General features: G+C 33.4%; 1 protein-coding gene across 1 annotated transcript; it reads right to left on the bottom strand.

The window, feature by feature from the left end:
• Positions 1–2,556: 2,556 nt before the first annotated feature.
• On the bottom strand, positions 2,557–23,043 carry LOC145241231 (cytochrome P450 3A18-like). The gene is made up of 4 exons (XM_080104012.1): positions 23,000–23,043; positions 16,496–16,633; positions 3,193–3,355; positions 2,557–2,631 (listed from the first exon to the last, which is right to left on the bottom strand). The coding sequence occupies exons 1-4, from the start codon at positions 23,041–23,043 to the stop codon at positions 2,557–2,559; spliced, it is 420 nt and encodes a 139-aa protein (XP_079960138.1).
• Between the last annotated feature and the right edge of the window lie 2,283 nt (positions 23,044–25,326).

A 25,326-nucleotide genomic window follows, 5' to 3' on the forward strand; every position in this document is an offset into this window, starting at 1 on the left:
AATACTTTTTTTTCTTGAGCGATACAAAAGAATAACATGGTGGTATGCTGTGCGATTCTATTTTTTGAAAATCACTGTTCTTGTAGCATATTGGCACATTTCAAACGTTTTTCTTTCTACTGCATGCGTAATACTAAATAGATTTTAACTTGAAATTGGTTCTTTATTTAATAATATTTAAAACCATTTTTATTGCCTATAGACAATGTTTGGATTGCATCATATTTACGCCATTAATCTTTTTAATTACTGGAAATTATTAGAGAACCAAATCCTTTTTTAGTATGAAGATAAAAATAAAATTATCTTTAAAATGATTTAAGGATGAAAAGTTTGCAGAACTTTACTTGCTTTTATATAGGTTGAAACGAGGCCAATTTGATATTTAAAAATATGGAGGTAGCTATTTTTGTATTTTACTTTTAAAAAGATAAGAAAAGCAATACAAATTGATGCCAACTGAAAACACTTCTGGCAATTGGTAATACTGTGAAAATGCAGTCACATGTTAAAGTTAAGAAGAATTTATTATCTATATATCTATAAAAATGAGAATATGTGTGTGTGTGTGTGTGTGTGTGTGTGTGTGTGTGTGTGTGTGTGGACAATTCTCAGCCTATATACTCAACGAATTTTTTTATCTACAGACTTGAAATTTGGTGTATAGGGTATTCAGACACGTGGAAAACTTTTAAGTTTGTTTTCATCCAGACAAAAGGGTTACTAAGAGGTCAAAAGTGAAAAATTGGTACGTGGGAGTCATCGGATTTTTATCTGTTCGTCAACTGTTTCACGACTGTGCATATGCAAATCGTTCACATGACAGCCTCTTTATGTTAAGAATAAGTAGCTAGAAAACGTTTTTTTTAATACGTGGCAAGCTGTCCTAATGGTTATCGTACTTGACTCACTGTCTTTAGGTTTTAGTTTCGATCTCAGCTGGAGTATTTTTTCTTTTGCTTACAAGAAGTGAACTGTTTAGAAAAACTATGATACTCACATGTCTTAGTTTCTGTATAAATTAAAATATAATATTTATGCATATTTTACGACAGGGCAATGACAGCCAGCCTGCTAGTTTATCTATATATAGTATGTATTTATGTGTGTCGATGTGCATGCAAATATTTAACTGATAAACTCTGAAACTACTGGTCACATAACACTGATATTAACAGGAAATAGTAATCATACATCAAGGATGGTTTATAAAGAGTAAAATCTTTGTTTGGATGGATGAATAATGCGTACATGAGTTGGCAAGTTAAAATGCAAAATGTTCATTTCAACTTGCCAACATATTTCTATTTCTTGTGCATGTGTAAAACTAATCATAGCTAAAAATTTCTTAATTATCTGTAAAGTTACCTCAAGTGGTAGGGAACGCGGCTGGAGTGCTAAATGTTTTGGGTTTCGATTCTAGCTAATAGCACTCAAGTCATATTTGGTTTTTACTTTTGAAATCATTACTATATATTAGGTACAATATGATAATCAATTGAAAATTGGCTCTATAATAAATACGAAATCTGCATAAATTAAAATATCATATTTAAGTGTATTTTGTGACCGAGCAATTTTGTGACCAAGTAGATTATGTTTTTAACCCAGAGTAATAAGTGCTTGTTTTTCTAATGATGAACCAATCTATGCTATATGGGATCTGACCATGATTAAGAGCTCTAATATGCTTCAATAGAGAGTTTTTCGTGTGTATATATATATATATATATATATATATATATATATATATATATATAGTAATTTATAAAATATATATGGCGATTAAGCTACACTGAATATTCTACGTTTCATCCACTATAGGATTCGTCAGGCTTATGCGCGAATTCTGTGGTTGTTTCTCGTTTTTATATATGTTGAGGATTTTAGTTAGCCAATCAGCTTTCTAGTGTCCACCGCACCCTTTCCTATCAGCCAATGGGCATGCATTTTATCGAATAAAGGATCTGTTTTAGAACTAGGTTAGTGGTTTAAGGTAGACATTTTCCTCCTTTTTTTTTATATATAAATATAAATATACATATGTGTACACACATACATGCACACACATATATATATATATATATATATATATATATATATATATATATATATATATATATACATATAAGTGTGATCGTTTATGTATACACATGTTTATTTAATTTATTTATTTGTTTGTTTTCTATTGTTTTTGTTAGTTTTAAAGCTATTTTGTATCGCTATCCTAGAGTAAGTTTTATTTTGTGAACACAGTTGTTTGCTATTTCTCGTCTACAGTTTAATAGATTTTGGGGTTCTTTAAAGTACAGGATAGGAAATTTTTCATGGAGGCATAATTTACATGGGTCGTCTAAATGTCTGCACGTGGTAGCTTGTCTTATTATTTTCCATTCGACTACCGGCGAATGTCCACTTTCTTTGAGTTCCCAGTATTTATTCGCTAGTGTTGTTTTTATATGGTGTTTTGTATATATATATATATATATATATATATATATATATATATATATATATATATATATATCATCTATGTTTCAAAAATTGATATTGTATTTAACGGTGTTCAATTTTGATCCAAATTCCATCCTTTGCTTTCAAAATTGCTGCTTTGGTAAATTCAATTTTCTTCTACAATGAGAAAAAATGAAAAAAATTATTTCAAGAGAATGTTACAAAATATTTATAATAAAAAGAATGTTATCATTCTTTAGTTTGGTTGATTCTCAGATTAAACTATGATTGAAATGTTTTTAGTAATAAAATTGGAAAAGAGGAAATAGAATTAATATTAAATCTGGTTACTTTTAACCATGTCAAAACAAGAGTTATCTCCCTTGAAGAAGAATTCGCAACTCCCCTTTTAAAGGAAATTCACGGTGACAAATTGTGGAAATATGAGAACCCTCTGGTCAAGAATGAAATTGAAATTGTAGTCTCTTTTATAGTTCTGGCTTCGTATGAACAGGACAAGTTTTTTCATGCCCACTCTACGAAAAATTACCACCAGGAAAGAACATGTTTTAGTTATTTCTCAAAGTCAAATAAAATTAAAATATGGTTGGAATGCTTCATTAACAAAATTGAAAACCAAGAAATTGAATTAATATTAAGCGAAGATTAAATCTCGTTATTTTTGCACCATTCAATATAGAGTATTTTATAAAAAGATGTTCAGCAAAGATTACTTACTGTAGTCTTTTCACATGGAACAAGACGAAATTTCCTCAACATTTGTACAACCGCCATCTTGAATTCTAGTTCAGCCAATCGCATTCCAGCACAAACTCTTGGTCCGCCCCCAAAAGGAAGATATGTAAATGGTGTTTGCTTTGCCTTGTTTTCTTTACTGAAGCTGGAATTACAAAAATGATGGATAATTCAAAATATCAATTAAATAAATATTTTACAACAAACCCAAAACTATATGGTCCCCCCTACTGATGCCTTTCTCATGTTTTTGAATAAAAGGTAATGAAGCAACTTTAGTAAAAAGTATAACCATGACAAGGTATTGCTTCTGTATAAAGTTTTTTTTTTGTCTTAATATTTCTTTTTAAATTCTAGATGTTAAATTTTTTTTAGGAGGGGGGGGGTCACATTGTTATTTTTCGTTATTTTATCGATATGAAGTAAATGAATCAAAACAGATATAAAATAATCACACATTAAAGTTTGAGTGGTGTAATTTGAGCGCTGAAGAAATTTTTGAGATCCATTAATGGATTCTATTAGTGCCACATTGTTTGAAATCACCCAACAAAAGTATCTTTATACTAACAAACAAGTTGTTGAGCTCATCGGTGAGAAAATTAATTAGCGCATGTATTCAAGTTCAATGTATGAATACATAATCAATATTTGTAAAATCGAGTCTACAAGACTTACTTTCCTTGTACTGTTAGCCAAAATGTGTCATAGAACTGTTATCGATTTTGCCCATTTAAAACCCTGCCCTGATGTAAAACATTGGGCTAAAACAGCTAAATGACACCATTTCATGGCAAACGATACCATAATTTATTTTTGATTCGGTGCCATTTAAAACCCCTATTTAGACATAAGTATGAATTTTAGGAGAAAAATAAAAATTAGCCCAAAAAATTAAAAATATTACGTTTCCAGATGTATATCCATATGGCCTTGCTTTTGAGTAATTTTCAGCGAAATCTAATAATCGGAAAAGATTCTAAGTCTGGGTGTGCCTCAAGGATCGATTCTTGGACCGTTGTTATTTCTGATATTCATAAATGACTTACCTGATAAAATTGTCTCTGAGATGGGTATATTTGCCGATGACACCACACTCTATAGCAGGCATATAGGGAAAACTAATGAGCACATATCTAAGGTAATGGCCGAAACGCTAGAGGAAAACCTTCAGTCTGTAGTGGAATGGGGTCAAAAATGGATGGTAACATTCAATGCTGCCAAAACAAAGCTCGTTTCCTTTAATAATTACATGAAACCTTACCAACCCCCAATAGCTATGGCTAGCGATACTTTACCTGAGAGCACTTCATTCAAGCTCCTTGGCTTAACATTTGCAGGAAACATGAATTGGAATAGATACATCGAGATTATTGCTAAGGCTGTTGCAAAGAAGGTGGGCTCTCTCTATTGTGCTAGAAAGTTACTTACGCCTAAAAGTATCCTGTACATCTACAAAGCCACCATTCACCATGTATGAAGTACTGCTGTCACATTAGGGCTGGTGCATCTGTTACTAGTCTCTCGCTCCTGGACAGGGTTCAAAAGAGAGTAGCCAATCTAATAAGTCTCGAACTGTCACCTAAACTTCAGCCCCTGTCCCACCGACGTAATGTTGCATCTCTCTGCTTGTTTTACAACAAGCAGTGAAGTCCCACCCCTACACAGTTGAGATCCCTAGATGTAAGAAAGCCTTCTACTCTAATAGCTTCTTCCCCAGAACTGCAGGACTTTGGAATTCTATTCCGGTTTCCTGCTTCCCTAACTGTACTGACATGCAGAAGTTCAAGTGTAATGTAAACAGACATCTTACTACTAAACTCCCTACATTACTATGCAACTTAGGTCCCTAATAGTAACCCCCTACATCAAAGTGGCAACGTGCCTTGTTTGGGGTGAAAGTGTAATAAAAAAAAGTCCCAAAAAGTGCTATTTTTGGCCATTTTGACACCTTTTAACCCCTGGGAATGCAACCAGATTTTTTATAAAAAATCCAAGAATGTTACATTTCCTCCCTTAGGCAGTTGTAACTTCATGCACAATTTCAGAAAAATGTAATAAGTAGTTATTGAGAATTTTGGGAACGAACAGATGAACAAACAAACAGACGAGGGTGAATTCTATTGGTGGACCAAAAACAAAACACTGGATAATTCTAGAAAAAAAAAATGGTGTTGAAGTTTTAATCAGAATCTTATCATCAAACTTTTATTGTTTCATAATAGTTTTTTTTTTTTTTTTTTGACAGATTTTTAAAAATTTACTACACAAGGCCTTTTATTTATATTCCACTTATTTTAAATATAAACCAAAACTGTTAGCAAATATACAAATAAAAAACTATAAATATACCATGAATGTAATTTTTAAATGATTCTGTAATTTTAATTTTAATCTTCTATTAAAACAAATTATTTTCAAATATTTTCTTAGATAAATCTATGAATTTAGTATAAAAATAAAAAATAGAATAAACTTATTGGAAATGGAATCATTGATCTTTTTTTCATATTTATGAAAAGAGAAATAAAAATCGCTTTCTTGTATGAAGTTCTACACATTTTTCATAATTGTTACACTAATCTTAAAAAAGTATTTTTAGCAACAGTTTCAATTTATTGTTTTTTCTTTAGAAAAATTAAAAAGGCTTTAGCATGACAGAAAAATATAGGTCAATTCTTACTCAAAAATTTTCAGCGATCAGAATGTCCACAATAAAGAAAATCTATTGAGGCAAATGGTTATGCTTGGCTACCTTCGTTTCTTTATTCACTTTGGAGATGATTTATTCAAAAGCAGATTTTTATGGTGGTTGATTTAATGGATAAAAGATGTGTGTTAAAGGAATAAATAAACACAACTCTACAAATAATAGAAGGTTTTTAATGAGTGGTGGTTCCTTGAAAGAGAAGCAAGACAACACATGTTCCCTATTCACATTGTACCCATTGAAGATTTATACCAAACTAGCAGAACCCGTGTACCGGCGTTGCCCGGTGGAATTATGACCCAAAGCCAGAACAGATTGTATACCAAATGAGCATTTCTTATGGTTATTGATTAAAAAAACGTTTTGAAATAATAGACAGACAAATATAGCTTTACAAATAGTTCTTAATTGGATGTGGTTCACTGAAAGAGAAGTAAGACTGTATATGCTAGTTCAATTGCCTGACTATTTATAAACTATCTTTTTTTCATTTTACTTCAGTCAGTTTGCAGATATCAAAGGGCTCCCTCTTGGGATTAACACTTGATTACATTATTCTAGAAGTGTAAGCCATTTTTAGTTTCAGAACAGTTTCAGATGGTTCGCTGTTACATACAAGTCCTGGGAGGGGACTTGTTTGTAGTAGACAGTTCCACAGAACAAAATATTCTTACCGTGTCGAAACCCGGGAAAGAACATGTAAAATTGCTCCAGAAAAGGTTTAATATTTATGAAGCAATTCTGGTTTCTGATTGGTTGGTAGCAGAACGTTAATTAATTTGATTCGTCACTTCTTAGCAGCATCCTTTATAAATAGAATCGTCCGACTGTGTGGGATCATACCCCATTATCACTCCAAAATATTGCAACATCCTCCCTATTTTTTATAATGGGGAAGTCCCTTGTGTTTGTTGTGCTCAAAAATAAATATATATTTTTATATTTACTTAGACATAACAAAAATTAGAAATCATTTGGATCTTAGAATTTTAGCATTTAAAAAGACGCCATTTTTAATTGTGTTCAAACGTCAAAAAGGAAAATTACAAAGATTTTTTTTTTTTTTCCTAAGCAAAAAGTATTAGTAGGTTAAAGTGTTAATACTAATAAAATGGATACAGTTTAACGTCTTGTCCAGGACCATTATTTTTTTTAATTTTTTTATATATAGAAATCTATATACTCTGAGCATTACCCCTAGGGTTTTCTGCTGATATTCATGCAAAAGAGTAAGAGCCTTCTCATAAGTGGAACTTCGCTGGTCTGTATTTTTAATATATAGAAATCTATATACATACAGGGCAGTGATAGAGAAAAAAAAAATTATTCAGTTGAATTCACCTACAAGTTTTGAGAAAAAAACGTTATAGCTTTATCCGTGTCGCCGGTTTCGTAAATACATCAGCGATATTTCGTTCTGATGATATGTAATTCAAAATAATGGATTCCTTTTTTATCTCGTTTTCTACGAAATGACATTTTATATCCATATGCCTAGATCTCTCGTTTTCTACGAAATGGCATTTTATATCCATATGCCTAGATCTTTGGTTGATCATCCGTGCTCTGTGCTAAAACTATACTGGCTTGATTATCGCAATTAATTACCACGGGGCTTGTAATCAATTCTGGCTCTAAAATAGTCTTCAGGATATTTTTAAGGTAGAGTGCTTCCTGGGTCGTGTGTGTGATCGTGATAAATTCTGCTTCACACGTAGAGAGATACAATCTATTGCTTTTTAGATTTCCATGAAATAATAGGCCCATTTTCTGAGAGTCTGAAACAATATCCAGATACACTCCTGCGATCTTCTTCGTTTGCCCAGTCTGAATCCGAAAAAAAAACTTCTAATTTTAGGGGATTTCTTGATTTTGCAAATACTAACTTCTGCTCCTTAGTTCCTTTTAAATAACGTAGGACTTGTTTAGCTCTGTTTAAATCCTTCATTGTCGGTCGTGATAATTTTTGTGACAGTTTTGTTACTGTACAGCACACGTCGGGCCTGGTTGCAGTCATCAAATATACAAGACTACCTATAATTTCGCGATATTGTGTGTCATTTATTATTTCAGATTCTGTGTGTATACTTTTTATTAATATCATTTTCGACCAGTGTAGAGCGTTTCTTGCACTCTCCCATTCCAAATTTTGATAGCATTCTCTCGATGTACCTCGATTGAGTCATCGTAACAAGTCCTTTGCTTTGAGTAAATTCTATCCCCAGAAACCAGGATATTTTGCCAAGATCGGTCATTTTGAATCTTTTACTTAATTTGTTCTTAACATCAGTTAAAACTATGTCACAATTTGATGCGATTAAAATATCCTCGACCCACAAAACCAAAATCAGTAGTTTATCGTCTTTGTGTTGGGTATATAAACAGAGGTCTACAGCGCATTGTCTAAATTGTTGTTTAATAATATAATCATGGAATACTGTGTTCCAACACTGAGCACTCTGCTTTAGACCATATTAATGACTTGTTAAGTCGCCACACGCTATTTTTATTTTTCATTATAAATCCCTCTGGAGGAGTAATATAAATTTCACAGTCCATTGGGGCATTCAAATAAGCATTTTTTACGTCCATTTGATGGATGCCTAGGTCACACTGTGATGCTACTTGCAGTAAAACTCTGATTGTCGTTAGGCCTGTGGTCGGCGAAAACGTAGAAAAGTATTCTTCACCGTAAATCTGAGAGCACCCCTTAGCAACAAATCCCGCCTTGCACTGCTCCACGCTTGATGCTGTACTCTTTTTTGTAAAGACCCACCTGGTAGAAATAACATGTTTATCCCTTGGGAGAGGCACCACCGTATAGGTATCATTTTTGGTTCATGGCAATTTTCCATTCATCACACTGTTCTGAATTAATTGCTTCATTGAAACTTTTTGGCGCATTTTCCATTTAACAGCAATAGTCGATCCGATAATCCCTTATACTGTCGACCACAAAAAAATCGGGTCGTCTTCTATTTCTTTCTGGATATCTCGACCCTATCATCATCATCATCATCATGGACACTCTTGTCTCGGTCATTTTTATTGTTTTTTTAATTCCATCCTCTTCACATGACGGGTCTTCGTCTTTACAATTAAACGTGTCTGTGAATTTTACACACCGGATTCTTTTTATTTTATTTTTTTCGGGAAAAAATATTAAATTGGCTGGACTGTTTTTATCGTATCCTAGAAATATACCTCTGTCAGCTTTAATATTCAATTTACTCTTTTTCTCTATATATGCGAAGCAAGTTGAACTAAATATATGCATTCTGCTTAAATTTGTTTTTTTTTTTTTGCTTTTTTGTTTTTTTTTCTGGTATCTTGTATTCATAGTTTGTCATCTTCCCCTGCGTACAGACGTCGCAGTTGAAGGTTTTTTTTAATGTTTGTATTCGCATTCCATCAACTACAGTCGGCAACTCTTTGATATCAGGAATATTGCAGTGTTCAAGAATTTTATGCCATGTCTGTAGATCATGGTAGGCGGTTTTTGATGGGACTACGCTATTTAAATAATATAGTCTTCTATTTTCTTTAATGTTGAATACAGTTCCATTCGGGTATACCAGTTTTGATTTATTGGGGCTAAAATTTATATTTGCACCTTGTTTTGTGGCAGCTTGTACAGAAAATATATTTTGTTTAAATTTTGGGATTAGAAAAGCGTTTTCTAGAATACAGAAACACAATTCACCTTTATTGTTCTTTAGCGAGATTTTCGCATTGCCTCTTTTCAAAACGATATCATTGACTCGACTCCCGTCAGCTAGTTCTACAAAATGATTTTGTGGCTTAAAGTTGGGGTCAAAATTGATAAAATCAGATTCCTTTGTAATCACATGTGCCGTGGCCCCACAATCGACAAGAAAATTATTATTGTTTGTTGAAGCATCAAATGTACACGAAAATAAAAATGTATGTTCGCTAACAGAGCTCTCTACATTCTTAATGTAGCCGCCATTTTGAATCCTGTATCTACATTGGAAAATCTTGTGATTAGGTCGTCCACAATTATAACAAATAATTTTTGTACTTTTCTTAGGAAAAAACCTGCTTTTGGCAAAGTTGCATTTTTTATTCCTGGCATGGGTATAATTCGATTTTGGTGTTTTTATGTGTGTATTTTTATATATAGAAATCTATATACATACAGTTGCAATATTTTGGAGTGATAATGGGGTATATATTTAATTGCCGCCCACATCGTCAATATTTGGCACAAGGCCTGGAAAGTGGGATACCCGCAGGCTCCCCTAAAGGAGGGGCACTCCTGCAATTTTAAAAATTGCCTGAGTAACCCCGTCGGCATTCCCCGGTCGGGGCGCCTCAGGCAGCAAGCAATAAACTTGCCCCACCGGAAAGCCCGGTGGCATGGCCTGGGAGGGTGGACCTCCTAGGTATTACCCAGGCGGTGTACCTCAGTCCAACAGGTGCTGGGCCGGTTCCCGGCCCCTCACCTGTTGGGCTGAGTGTCAAGTGACGAATCCTTGACTGGTACTACCCTGTCTCCCTGCAGTCGAAGCCGCTGGGAGACACATCCCATCACACTGGAGTGATAATGGGGTATGATCCCACACAGTCGGACGATTCTATTTATAAAGGATGCTGCTAAGAAGTGACGAATCAAATTGATTAACGTTCTGCTACCAACCAATCAGAAACCAGAATTGCTTCATAAATATTAAACCTTTTCTGGAGCAATTTCACATGTTCTTTCCCGGGTTTCGACACGGTAAGAATATTTTGTTCTGTGGAACTGTCTACTACAAACAAGTCCCCTCCCAGGACTTGTATGTAACAGCGAACCATCTGAAACTGTTCTGAAACTAAAAATGGCTTACACTTCTAGAGGTTATGGGCCCAGTGTGCGTCTTTATTTCCATGGATCCGAATCAAAATTCGAATTGTGGCAAGTTAAATTTCTGGGATATCTACGAATCCAAAAGCTACACAAAGTACTACAAATACAACCTGAAAACAGAAACGACCCCGACTTCATTGAAAAGAACGCAACTGTCTTTGCGGAATTAATACAGTGTTTAGATGACCGAAGTCTATCACTGGTAATGAGAGAAGCCCTGGACGACGGCTGCAAAGCATTAAACATATTGAGAGAGCATTATTTATCGAAAGGAAAACCCAAAATTATTTCTTTATAAACTGAACTGACCTCTCTAAAACGAATGTAAGCCGAAACTATTACTGATTATATTATAAGAGCTGAGACAACTGCAAATTCTTTAAAAATGTCTGGCGAAGTTATAAGTGACAGTCTGTTAATTTCCATGGTCCTTAAGGGATTACCGAGTGATTTCAAGCCATTTACCATCGTGATAACCCAGAAAGAAAAACCCATGACTTTTAGCCAATTCAAGATAGCACTCAGAAGTTACGAAGAAACTGAAAAAATGATCACAGAAAAAAACGAATCCACAAATATCATGAAATTTAAAAATACACTTCTAGAATTATGATTTTAATTTATATCTTCAAGTTCTTTTAAATATAGACGGTGTCCGTTTTATGGGTGCTATTAGTATTTTGCTACAATTTGGTCTTCCTGGAATTGTGTTTAAGTAATTCTTAATTGTAAGAAAGAAGTAGCGACAGCTAAGAGAGAACATACCAAAACCACTAGAAAACACATTGAAATACAGAAATTAGGAACTCGTGATTTCTGGAAAATCTACAAGCGCAGTAAATAATGGGCAATCAAAAATGCCCCCACTATCCAACAATCATGAGGTTGTTTGCATGGCAACCGAGAAAGCTAACATGCTTCTTCGTCAGTTTGCCTTAAACTCCACTTTGAACTCAGCAAACCTCTCCCTCCCCGATTTTCCTTTGCGGACTGAAACCATACTAGATGATCTGAAAATCACTCCTTCTCAAGTGCATGATATCATAAAAACTTAGATACCTCAAAAGCATATGCATCTAATCTCATCCCGGTTGTACTATTAAAAAATGCTCCACTGAGGTTGCTCCAATTCTCTCCAAAATCTTTAACAATTCCCTTAATTACTGCTGGAAAACTGCTTCTGTTGTACCAGTTTACAAGAATTCTGGTGAAAGAACTGACCCAATAAATTATTGCCCCATTAGTTTTCTCTCTCTTTTCACCAAAATATTTGAGTCCATAATTAATCAAGCTCATCTTACAGTTGCTAAACTTCTATCCGATCATCAATGCGGATTTAGGAAAGCCCGTTCTACTGCAGATATTCTAACTGTAATCTCTGAACGTATACATTATTTACTGGATAAGGGAGGGGAGAGAAGGGCAGTAGCCCTAGATATATCTAAGGCTTTTGACAAGGTTTGGCACGATGGTCTACTCATGAAAATCAGATCCTATGGTATTACTGGACGAATACTTAACATAATTAAATCCTTCTTAAATAAGAGAAGAATCTAGGTTGTCTTCAATGGTTCTAGGCTAAACAATATGATATAAATGCAAGTGTACCTCAGGGGTCGATCCTTAAACCTTTATTATTCCTGATATTCATAAATTACCTCCCTGATAAAATTGTTTCTGAGTTTCTCACCACACCACGCACTATAACAGGCACAAGGAAAAACGAATGAACACATATCCAAGGCAATGGCGGAAAACTCAGAGGAAGACCTCTAGTCTGTAGTGGAATGGGGTTAAAATGGATGGTAATGTTCAATGCTGCCAAGACAAATCTCATTTCCTTTAATAATTACAAAAACCTTCTCAACAACCAATAGCTATGGCTAAAGATACATTACTTTAAAGTACTTCATTCAAACTCCTTGGCTTAACGTTCACAGGGAACATGAGTTGGAACAGATACATCGAGAGCATTGCCAAGGCTGCTGCAAAGAAGGTGGGCTTTTTCTATTATGCTAGAAAGTTATTTACACTTGAAAGTATCCTGTACCTCTACAAGGCCACCATTCGCCCATGTATGGAGTATTGTTGTCATACTTGGGATGGTGCATCTGCTATGAGTCTCTCCCTCCTGGACAAGGTTCAAAAGAGAGTCGCCAACATGATAGGTCTTGAACTGTCATCTAAGCTTCAACCTCTGTCACATCGATGAAATGTTGCATCCTTCTGCCTGTTTTACAATTATTTTAATGGTGGATGCTCTGACGAACTACTAGCCCTTGAACCCCCTCAACGTAAATACCTCCGACCATCTCGATAAACAGCAAACTCCCACCCCTTCACAGTAGAGATCCCTAGATATAAGAAAGCTTTCTACTCTAATAGTTTCTTCCCCAAAACTGCTAGACTTTGGAATTTTCTTCCAGATTCCTGCTTTCCCAACTGTACTAACATGCAGAAGTTCAAGTGTAATGTGAACAGACATCTTGCTGCTCAACTCCCTACATAGTATCTCTGCAACTTTAGCCTCCTACATCAAAGTGGTACTGTGCCTTATTTAAGGTGAAAATGTAATAAAAAAAAAAGAATTTTTCATTAGGCTTGTTACTCCTACGATATAAAAGTTATGTATTATTTTTTTATTGGAATCCTTTGAAATGAGTAACATGTATGTTTACTTATTTGCGGACTGTTATCCTCATCTTCATAGTTTTTGTTTTACTACGTTTTGGCCAACTATTCCTCTGCCATTCTTCAGGTGTTAAACCACAACACAATAGGAATGCTGAGTCTCTTAACTGTTTCTTCAGTAATTACTGCTTTCCATAGTTGTTGTTGCCTCCCAACATTTTGGCTAACTAATCCTCTCGCCTACGTTGGGTAGGATCGAAACTGCTATCTTCAGACGATGCTCACCTGAAACTGTAGAGATTCAACGCTTCTATCCACTGTGCCAAGGGCCCCTGAAGAAGGCCAGAGGAATAATTGGCCGAAACATAGTGAAACAACAACTATCTATAAAATTTAAATTGTCTGTGTGTCTGTTTGTGTGTCTGTTTGTGTGTCTGTTTGTGTGTATACATTTCCCTACCAAATTACTCTGTCAATTTTCAGTCTACAGATTCGAGATTTGACATAAGAGGTATTGAGATTTGGAAAAATCTTTTTAATCAGTTTTCGGCAAGAAATTTAAGCTGTCAAGGGGTCAAAGTTCAACGATTTGACCTTTGAAAACTCTACCAATCCGCTAATTTTGGGTCTAAACACTTGAAATTTTAGATGTAGGTTCCTTAGACATGGATCAAACTTTTTAACTTCATTTTAGTTTAGCCTAAAAAAAAATGTTAAGGGGTCAAAACTGGGGTCAAAGTTTGACCTCTCAGCCAATTTTTTATCTAAACATTTGAAATTTTACATACAGTGTATTCAAACATAGGGCAAGCTTTTTAATCGGGTTTTGGCTGAAAAGTTGACTACTAAAGGGTCAAAATTAAAAAAAAATTGACCTTTGCAATCCCTAGCAAACTAATCAGCAAATTTTTTGTCTAAATATTTGAAATTTTATATAAAGAGTAATCAGACATGCAGCAAGCTTTTTAATCAGTTTTGGAGCGAACATTTGGCTGCCAATAGGTTAAAGGTGAAAGAGTTGACTTTCACAGACTCTACCAAACTCCTCCGCCAATTTTAGATTTAGATTACCTTGATATGAGTCAAACTTTTTAATATATATATATATATATATATATATATATATATATATATATATATATACGAGCAAACAGTTAATAAAACATATATCTCCTATTTTGTTTTATCGAGCTTTTACATCTAGCTGAGATAATTTTATAAATATTAATTCTTTAATATTTATAATATACTTTAATTTTACCATCTTGGATCATTTTGGTAAATTTCATTGTAATTTTTATTTATATATATGTATGTGTGTGTGTGTGTGTGTGTGTGTGTGTGTGTGTGTGTGTGTGTGTGTGTGTGTGTGTGTGTGTGTGTGTGTGCACATAAAGTTATGAACAGTACATAGGGCCCGAGCAAAGCTGGACTGAACTGCTAGTATTTAAATAAATATAGTCGGTATAATGTTTATATCTTTCAAAGACCATGTTGTTTTTAGATCATTCTTGACCTTGATTTTGTTATCTTTTCCTGCTCTGTTGTATTAAGGCCATGGTAATTTGGAATGATTACATCAATAATGAGTTCTTTCAGGTTTGTTCATGTTACAATGTTTGCGTTGATGGTCTTGTCTTTTATGGACCTGCTTACCTGTTCTGTATTTGTCATAGAATACTATGTTCTATATCAATGAAAATTCATGTTTCCAGATGTTTGTTCAATGTGTGTCGTTTTCTCCCATGATTAGTATCTGTGAACAGCTTTCATGCACAGATGCGGACGTGTGGGTGAGTCAGCATCTTTTCGTCCAATCTAACTGAAACAATTTTGACTGCTGGACTGGCTTTTAAAAGATACGTTTAAGTTAACCCTAACCCTAACCTTTTTCTTTATATTTGATTTCTGTTTTATTTTAGAATGAAAATTGTTGTGGTGGCACCCACTCATTTACATATGTGGATAATATATAAATAACAAGACTCGGTTAGTCTGAGTGTGTGTTAACCAGAAGCTACCGAAGGCCAAGCCGAGAGCAGATATGTTCTCCAGCCAAGACTCTCTTACCTGCCAACCATTATGTAAATATACTGTAAATATACTTTTCCTAATACATTTCTTATTGATCTACCTTTGTTTGTTGAGTCTTCATTTGTATTACCTTATACGTCATTTTGTTCAACCTGCAAACATAACAGTTGGCGACGAAGATGAAGGTCAAACATAAAAAAATAATTAATCTCTCTGATTGGATGTAAAATATTTTAATTAAATATTTAAACCCTGAGTCGATATTGCACAAAAACGTTCATTGATTTTTTTTTCTCTGTGCTAAAGCATTGAATTGATTAGGTAGAGTTGAGAAGGGCTTAATCCAAGGAATATTATAAGAAATATATGAATAATTTTAATCCTAACCCTAATCACTGACAACAAATATTTGCAAAACTAAATTGGTCAAATGAAATTTTTTTTAACAGTAGTTTCGTTACATGTTATCTGTTTACCACTGTCACGTATATATAATCATGTTTGTTGCACTTCTGCAAAGATGCATATGGCTAATAAATATATACACTCTGGCTTGTTCCAGCCTTTTGGACAATCAAACACGCAGACGGTTTCATAACAAAACTATATTTATTCAATTATTATGTTGCCTCTCGGTTCGTCATTGGATGTGTTTAGCAAGGATGGTGAAAGGTGGATGTTGAGGTTGACGATCTAATGACCTAACGATCGTACGCCTCTCTCCATCTCTCTGTCTTTGTGTTCGTCGGACTTCTTGCTTTTATTGTTTCATCAGAGGTCAATATGTGTGTACAAGTCCAACATGGATCTCTTTGTTATATCAGAGGTCAATATGTGAGTACAAAGTCCGACCTGGTATTTTCTTTGTTCTGTGCTAACATGGAATTTATGTCTGTGCACGATCTTCAAATTCTTTTATCCAACAGTTTCAGTTCACAAGTTTTTTTATAAAAGAGATTTTAAAAAATAAGCTTAACACTCCCACACCTTCCACTTTCAAGCTTACCTGTGTCAATATTTCATCAGAACTTGATACTCACTTTTCAGGATTAAACTTTTCCGGTTCATTCCAATATCTGGAATCATAATGTAAACACATAATTGGAAAGAAAACTCCGGTGTCTTTGGGAATTTTGATTCCTTTAATGGTGCAATCTTCTTTAGTTTCCCTTGACAGCCTGAAAAAAGGCAAAAAAAAAAGATCAAAAGAAATTATCAATATGGCGATTAAAGAATGAGAACAGAAAATTCAAAGTTTTATTCTTCATATTAAATTTTTCATAAAATTTTTCATCATGGCCGCTGTTTAAAGAAATTAATTATTAAAAATGAATATTCAAAGTTTGATTTCAATATTGAACTCTTTAAATTAGGGAATGACTAAGTTATTATTATGTTGATGATCTCCTTACTAAAATAATAATAATTCAATAAAACGTGAAATAATTGCTAATCGCAACACGAAAGAATGAATTATTTTTAGAAAGAAAAAAATACTAAATAAAAAAAACGAAATTGAACTGGAAATTGAAATATGAAAAAACAAAAACGAAATCGATACTAAAATGACTAAACATCAAACTTTAATTATTATTAGATATACTAATTTTAAATTGCAAGTAAAAGATATTAATTTGATAAATATTTCATTTTATTACTGGGGGAGGGGATCACCACTTATCAAAGCCCAAAGACCACTTAAGGATAAGGGTGTCAGGTGGCCTGTGAGACAACACTGTAATAATTGGTAATGGTGGAACTTGACTAGGGTTTAATTATTTAAGAGATCGGTCCAATAAGAACTTGTTTACATTAGACTTGAAAACAACTAGGCCATAGTTAGCTGGGAAACAGCCCCACTTGAATTGATTTGAATATTTTGAAATATTGTCTCACCAATATTAATCATTAGCTGTATCTACCCGGTGTTGACAGGGAGTTTTTTTGTTTTTGTCTTTTTACTTTCATTTTTGTTTATCTCATTGCCCCCTCCCCTCTTTACACACCTGACTTTTCTTTTTATTAACTTCTTTTAAGAAAATATTTGCATTTGGGGGGAGATGTAATGCAACGAAGAAATATTTATTGTTTAAAAAATCAATTTTGTAATGAAATCGACCACGGATATTTAAATAAAATTAATAGGTTTTAAAATAAAATTTTGAAAGTTAAATTTAATTCTTACGACCTTGTATGTTCATTAAATTATTAATTGACCCAAATTTTTATTAAATTTAAGTAAACTCGCGAAAATATAGGTTTTCTTGTCAAATGAAGTGAATACAAAGCAGGAATAAACAATTACGGCTTAATAAATCACTTTGAACCGGACAGAGCCTCAAATTCGTTTCATAGACTGAATTGATTTATCTCTGCCAAAATTATTATATGGTTTGAAACTACAGCCGAAATATGAGTTTCAAAAGTTTTTTTAAAAAATCAAGAAGCAAACAAAATGTTTAGCTTAGCAGTTTGGTAGGTTTAGAATATTAGCCACCAGAATGCATTTCGGTTTCTGATCTATGTAATAAAATAAATGCCCTTTGTTCGCACATCAGACATGTAGTTAGCGTTCCCTACTTATATTCATCATATAACCTTTCTTTCTATACTTGACCAATTATAGCAAAGAGGAAAAGTAGCTTTGTGCTGTCGCTCTTGTGTGAGAGTAAATGGAGTGCGGTTTTTTTTAAGTAAATAAATAAGAAATTAAAATGCATTCTGACTACTTTTACAAAATTAAATTATGTTTTTGAATAGGATTTTTTTTTTCTAATTTCGTTTTATTTTAAACTCTATCCAAAACTGACATTATTATTATTCCAATAATTTTTCGATTAATGGAAAAATAATTATTGAGTTTTTGCTTCATATCATGATTATATATTTAGTGCAGTACCGTTTCTGATAGTAACACGTATACTAGACTTTTTTGGCTAGGAGCAAAGCGTAGTACATGTTCTGAAAGTTATATTTATATTAGATCTTGTAGCTAGGAGCAAAGTGTAGTAACTATTAAGATAGTTATATTTATACCAAACATTATGTCTAGGAGCATAGTATAGTATCTGTTCTGATAGTCACATCTATAGTTACGTATATATTTTATGCTATTAATGTTTATCGGAAAAAAGCCCTTTGGAAAGAAACGTTGATTAAGTCACATTTAGTATAATAACAGACGCTGTATTACAGATGATATCACTTGCATTATTCATGATGCACACTTTTAATGTATATGAATATTGTTGCATATTCGATATGTATTTAACATATGCAAATCGGTTGAATCTAATTTTGCATAATTGATTGTGGCCATCTTAAATATATGAATGCTTACTAAATTCACTTATATTTCTATGGCCATCTATCTATCTATCTATCTATCTATCTATCTATCTATATATATATATATATATATATATATATATATATATATATATATGTATATATATAAATATATATATATATATCTTCCATAAATATAAAAGCGAAAATATTTGTTTGTATGTATGTATGTGTGTTTGTATGTCTCGCAAAAACTTTCCACACGGGTCATGGATTTTCGCCAGATCAGTATCATTTTAAACTTCCAACCTTCGCCCGACAAATATCGAAAAATTGGCCAAAAACGTTAATTCCTTCACCCTGAAATCAGTAGTTTTCTACAGGGGGTCCGCAAAAATCGTCCTCTCATGACGAGTTCGCTTCTACGCATGCGTCATATGACGTCGTAACCTGATTTACTTTAACTATTTGAAAAAGCGACAGAATTTCGTCGACGTCGTCTTAGCTCAGTTGCTTAGAGCGTGGCCTCATTATCTAAACGTTTTGGGTTCGAATCGTGGTGTGAGATGTCTTTTTTTTTCGATTTTTAAAATTTTAACATTGAAGCAGGGTTATTTAAGCCATTGTTCACGTGTTTTTTAGGGAGGTATTTTTCACGTTCGTTTTTCTGTTTTTTTACTTCGCTTATTCGTATGTTTTCATTAACACCTCCCACCCCGCCCGAGTACACATACCTACAAACATCCGGGAAACGCCGGGTAACCCCCCCCCCGCTAGTCTATATATATAAAAGCGAAAATGTGTATTTGTATGTGTGTATGTATGCGTGTTGGTATGTCTCGCAAAAACGTTCAACACAGGTCACGGATTTTTGCCAGATCGGTATCATTTTAAAGTTTCAACCTTCGCCCGACAAATATCGAAAAATTGGCCAAAAACGTTAATTTCTTCACTGTGAAATCATCACTTTTCTACAGGGAGGGGGGGTCAGCAAAACCGTCCTCTCATGACGCGTTCGGTTCTACGCATGCGTCATACGACGTCGGAACATGATTTACTATACATATTTGAAAAAGCAAGACAATTTCGTTGTCGTCGTCTTAACTAGGTTGTTTAGAGCGCGGCCTCATTATCTAACCGTTTTGGGTTCGAATCGTGGTGTGAGATGTCTGGGTTTTTTTTCGATTTTTTTAATTTTAATATTGAAACAGGGTTATTTAAGCTATTTTTTTACGTATTTTTTTGTTTTTCTTTTTTAAAGAAGTTTTAACGTTCGTTTTTCTGTTTTCTTTTTCGCGTTTTCTTTTTTTGTTTTTCACATTTTTACATTTAAAATCGTTCGTTTGCCTTACGTTAGTTTTTTACTTCGCTTATTCTTATGTTTTCATTAACACCTCTCACCCCCGCCCGAGCACACACACCTACAAACACCCGGGAAACGCCGGGTACCCCCCGCTAGTCTATATATATATAATATATAAAAGCGAAAATGTGCGTATGTATGTATGCGTGTGTGTTTGTATGTCTCGCAAAAACTTTCTAAACGAGTCACGGATTTTCGCCAGATCGGTATCATTTTAAACTTTCAACCTTCGCCCGACAAATATCAAAAAATTGGCCAAAACGTTAATGTTTTCACCCTGAAATCATCACTTTTCTACAGGGAGGGGTCAGCAAAAACCCTCCTCCCATGACGAGTTCGGTTCTACGCATGCGCAAATGACGTCGTAACCTGTTTAGTTTAAAGATTAAAAAAAGCAACACAATTTCGTCGACGTCGTCTTAGCTCAGTTGTTTAGAGCGCGGCCTCAACATCTAAACGTTTTGGTTTCGAATCGTGGTGTGAAATGTCTTTTTTATTTTTCGATTCTTAAAATTTTAATATTGAAGCAGGGTTATTTAAGCCATTTTTCACGTGTTTTTTTTTTTCAGATTTTTTAACGTTCGTTATTCTGGGTTTTTTTTTTTACTTCGCTTATTCTTAGGTTTTTATTAACACCCACCCACACCCACCCGACCACACACATTCCAAAAACACTCGGGCAACGTCGGATACCCCCGGGGTTATTTAAGCCATTTTTTACGTGTATTTTTTATTTTTATTTTTCAGATTTTTTAAAGAGGTTTTAACGTTCGTTTTTCTGTTTTAGTTTTCGCATTTTCTTTTTTTGTTTTTCCCGTTTTTATATTTAAGATCGTTCGTTTGCCTTACGTTAGTTTGTGTGTGTGTTTTTTAAATATTTACTTCGCTTATTCTTATGTTTTGATTAACACCCCCACCCCCGCCCGAGCACACACACCTCCAAACACCCGGGCAATGCCGAGTATCCCCCGTTAGTATATATATAAAAGCGAAAATGCGTGTTTCTATGCATGTATGTGTGTTTGTATGTCTTGCAAAAACTTTCGACACGAGTCACGGATTTTTACGGATTGGTATCATTTTAAAGTTCCAACCGTATCGAAAAATTGGCCAAAAACATTAATTTCTTCACCCTAAAAGCATCAGTTTTCTACATGGAGGGGTCAACAAAACGTGTCCTCTCATGAATGAGGGCGCCCTCATTAACTAAATGTTTTGGGTTCGAATCGTTGTGTGAGATGTCTATTTTTTCGTTTTTTTAAATTATAATATTGAAACAGGGTTATTTAAGCCAGTGTTTTTATTTTTCAGATGTTTTAAAGAACTTTTAACGTTCTTTTTCTGTTTTATTTTTCCATCACATTCGCATTTTCTTTTTTGTTTTTCCGATTTTTACATTTAACATCGTTCGTTTGCCTTAAGTTAATTTTCTGGATGTTTTTTTTTTTTCAATTTTTTTAAGTTTTAACATTTTAATATTTAAAAATATTTACTTCGCTTATTCTTGTTTTGATTACCCCCTCCCCGCCCGAGCACACACATCTTTAAACACCCGGGCAACGACATGTACCCCTTTTTTATTACGCCTTAGCCTCGAGGCTTCGAATTACAGTCTACCTCCCCACCAAAACTGTTTTTTTTCTTTTACATCTCTAAACACCCGGGCAACGTTTCTTTTTTTTTTTTGTCTAAACAGGGTTATTACTTCGTTTATTCTTTAATTTACCCCAGCCCCACATGTACACATACACAGCGTTGTTATCTTAAGATTGCAGGTTCGATCCAACAGGGTTATTTATGCCATTTTTTCTGCTTTTCACTATTTTGGGGAGGGGGGGTTCGCTGTTTTTTTTGTTTTTGTTTTGGTTTTACCAATTTTTTAACATCGTTTTTTTATAATATTTAAACATGATTATTACTTAACCCCCCCCCACACACACACACGCCTACAAACACCCGGGTAACGCCGGGTACCCCCGCTAGTATATATATATATATATATATATATATATATATATATATATATATATATATATATATAAGTGAATGTGTGTGTGTCTGTGTCTGTGTGTCGGTGTACATTTCCCTACGCAATAACTCTGTCAATTTTTAGTCTACAGACTCGAAATTTGATATACAGGGTACTGAGATATGGAAAAATCCATGTGATCGGTTTTCGGCCAGAAATTAGGCTGTTAAGGGGTCAGAGTTTAACGATTTGACCTTTGAAAATTCTACCAAACTCCTCCGAGAATATTGGGTCTAAACACTTGAAATTTTAGATATGGGTTCCTTGGACATGGATCTAACGTAATAACTTGATTTCAGCCCAAAACAATAAATTGTAAGGGGTCATAATATGGGTCAAAGTTAAAAGAAATTGACCATTTCTTTTTTTTTTTTTTTTGCTCAGCATACACCTCCAAACACCCGGGCAACGCCGGGCACCCATGCTAGTATATATATATATATATATAGATATATATATATATATATATATATATATATATATATATATATATATATATATATATATATAAAGTTATAAAGTTATCTCGTTAGATTTTCAAAGTCAGACAGATTCAATTTAGACAGTATACAGAGATGTGTGCAGAACAGGCGACTTGAGAGAAAGTGGGATAAAGACCTGGCAGAGATAGGTTAGTTTGCCAATTTCTACAAACTGTTCAACACATGTTAGCATATAAAACGGACGTTAAAAGATGATGATGATGATGATGATGATGATGATGATGATGATGATTAGAGTTACATTGACTCGATAATCACACACACACACACAGATAATGTCTCATAATTTTATGAATATATAGATATAGTTTGTTTTTGTTAATGTTGCTTAAATGGTTTACACAAATTTCATAGAACTTACAGAGCAGCAATTGGATACAATCTCAACGTCTCATCCATACACATATCAAGATAGGTCAGCTTTTGAACGTTGTCATAATTTGGAGATTCCAATAAAAAATAAAATGAAAAATATAAATCAGGATGTAAACTGTACTTAATTCACATCAAATCAATAAATTCCAGATACCAGCCAGTTCGATGGGTGCACATCAGACAAGTGCTGGGACAATTAATCAGAATTGGGAATTGAAAAAAATTAAAACTTTTCACAGTATCGGACTGAGTATCTGAATCAGAAAATTTGTACCTAGATTCAATAAGAAACTAGATATTTTACCTGTCCAAGTTGTTCTTGTATTTCTATGCAAAGTTTATCCTGGACATCAGGGTTCAGTGCTATACAATAGGCAAAATACGAAAGTGTTGATGCTGTGGTCTAAAATCCAGCCACCAAGAAAATCATGCACTGAGCAATGACTTCCGAATCTGTTAAACCTGATAAAAAAAAAATTTTTAACACATCAATTCGTATCAACAAACTACAAATTAAAATAAACGGTTTCACCAGATGAAAGTTTCAGTTCATTATATACAGTCAAGAATAAACATATGATTATGAATTAATATGACTCACTCATAGATTATATATTTTATCCGGTCCGATATTTCATTTAGTAAGAGAAACTTCCGGATTTATTCTGTAATTTTCATTTGCTAATCATCAATATTGATTGGCTGATAAAATCGTTGTTTTTCTTACAAATGAAAATTGCAAATGGCGTCCATAAACTTTTCACTGCTTAAGTACTAAAGAAGTACATGATTCATTTGTTTATTAAAGCATAAAATTTCAGAGATAAGCAATGAGGAAAAAGATCACAAAGGAAAGACAGAAATAAAAATATATATGAGAACAACTTGTATAATTATATACCAGAATAGGTAAACACATTTATTCATTTAGGGTCCAACGTTACAAAGAACCTGTTACTAAATTCTGACCCATCCAACTGCATTAGTAAGGTGGTCTATAACTTTGAAAACTCATGGACAAAGCTTGTAATAATGATATCCAAGATCTGGGTTATTAACACACTCTTTTATCAAAGATTATTATAATTATATAATCAATGTAATTATTGTACAAAGCGACAATTACTATTAGTTTCGAGATTTCAACACAATCACCTTGACTTTGTATGCTAGCATTCTATCTTCAGGCTATCAGCAATTAAGTATATATAAGTTTAAGAGACAGACAGTGGGAAGAGAAAGAGAGGGCACAAAGGAAAGAGAGAAATAGAAAAATATAAGGGTATTTATCTATCTATCTATCTATCAATATATATATATATATATACAGGATAACCCCCCCCCAAAAAAAAACTAAATGGAGGCCATCTAGAACATATGCTGTAGGACGGAGAAAAAAGGCCAAAGACCCTAGTGTTTTGATGTGATGTTTTGAATATAATAAACTAGCTATGACCAAAGTTTCATTTAATTCGGACAAAACACTAAGAAACGGGGCCTAATTATAGTTGGGGCCCGTTTTTTTTTTTTTGATCACCTGTACTAAAAATATAAGAAACATGCATTTTCTCTTTTTATTAGAATTTTCCATTGCACTAAATTGAGTCACAGCAATGAGTGGCAGGGTACAGCTAGTATATATATATATATATATATATATATATATATATATATATATATATATATATATATATATATATATATATATATATATGAATAAAAAAGAATACGAAAAGTATAAAAGCTTATAACTTTTCTTTATTCGTTTTCAATTGGTGACGTGCAGGAATACAAAATAATATTATGAAAAATAATTGAAAAACTTTTTTTATAAGTACATAATTTTCGACCGATCCTTCAGTCTTCATCGGTGTAGTCTATATATATCGGTGTAATATATATATATATATATATATATATATATATATATATATATATATATATATATATATATATATATATATATATATATAAGAGCAAAATGTATATGCAGGTACATATAGATGTTACTAGCGGTGGAGAGGCTTTTGCTCGGTCGTAAAATAAATATGATATTTTACTTTTCCAGATTTCATATATATTATTATAGAGTAGTGATTTTAATAGTAAAAAAAAATATTTGGATGCCATAAGCAAGAATCGAAACCGAAAACAAAACTGTAGCATTCAAAGCTGGTGACGTTATCACTGTACCAACGTGAGACGCATATGAATTTACAAAATTTATTTTTAATAATTTTTATCCTTTTTTGACTCCTTAAAAACTATTTTAACCATATTAAAGGCCTATAAAAGAACGGGCCATAAAAATCA

This window comes from Euprymna scolopes, chromosome 2 (genome assembly GCF_053919585.1).
Source record: "Euprymna scolopes isolate OS-2025 chromosome 2, ASM5391958v1, whole genome shotgun sequence".
NCBI classification, from domain to species: domain Eukaryota; kingdom Metazoa; phylum Mollusca; class Cephalopoda; order Sepiida; family Sepiolidae; genus Euprymna; species Euprymna scolopes.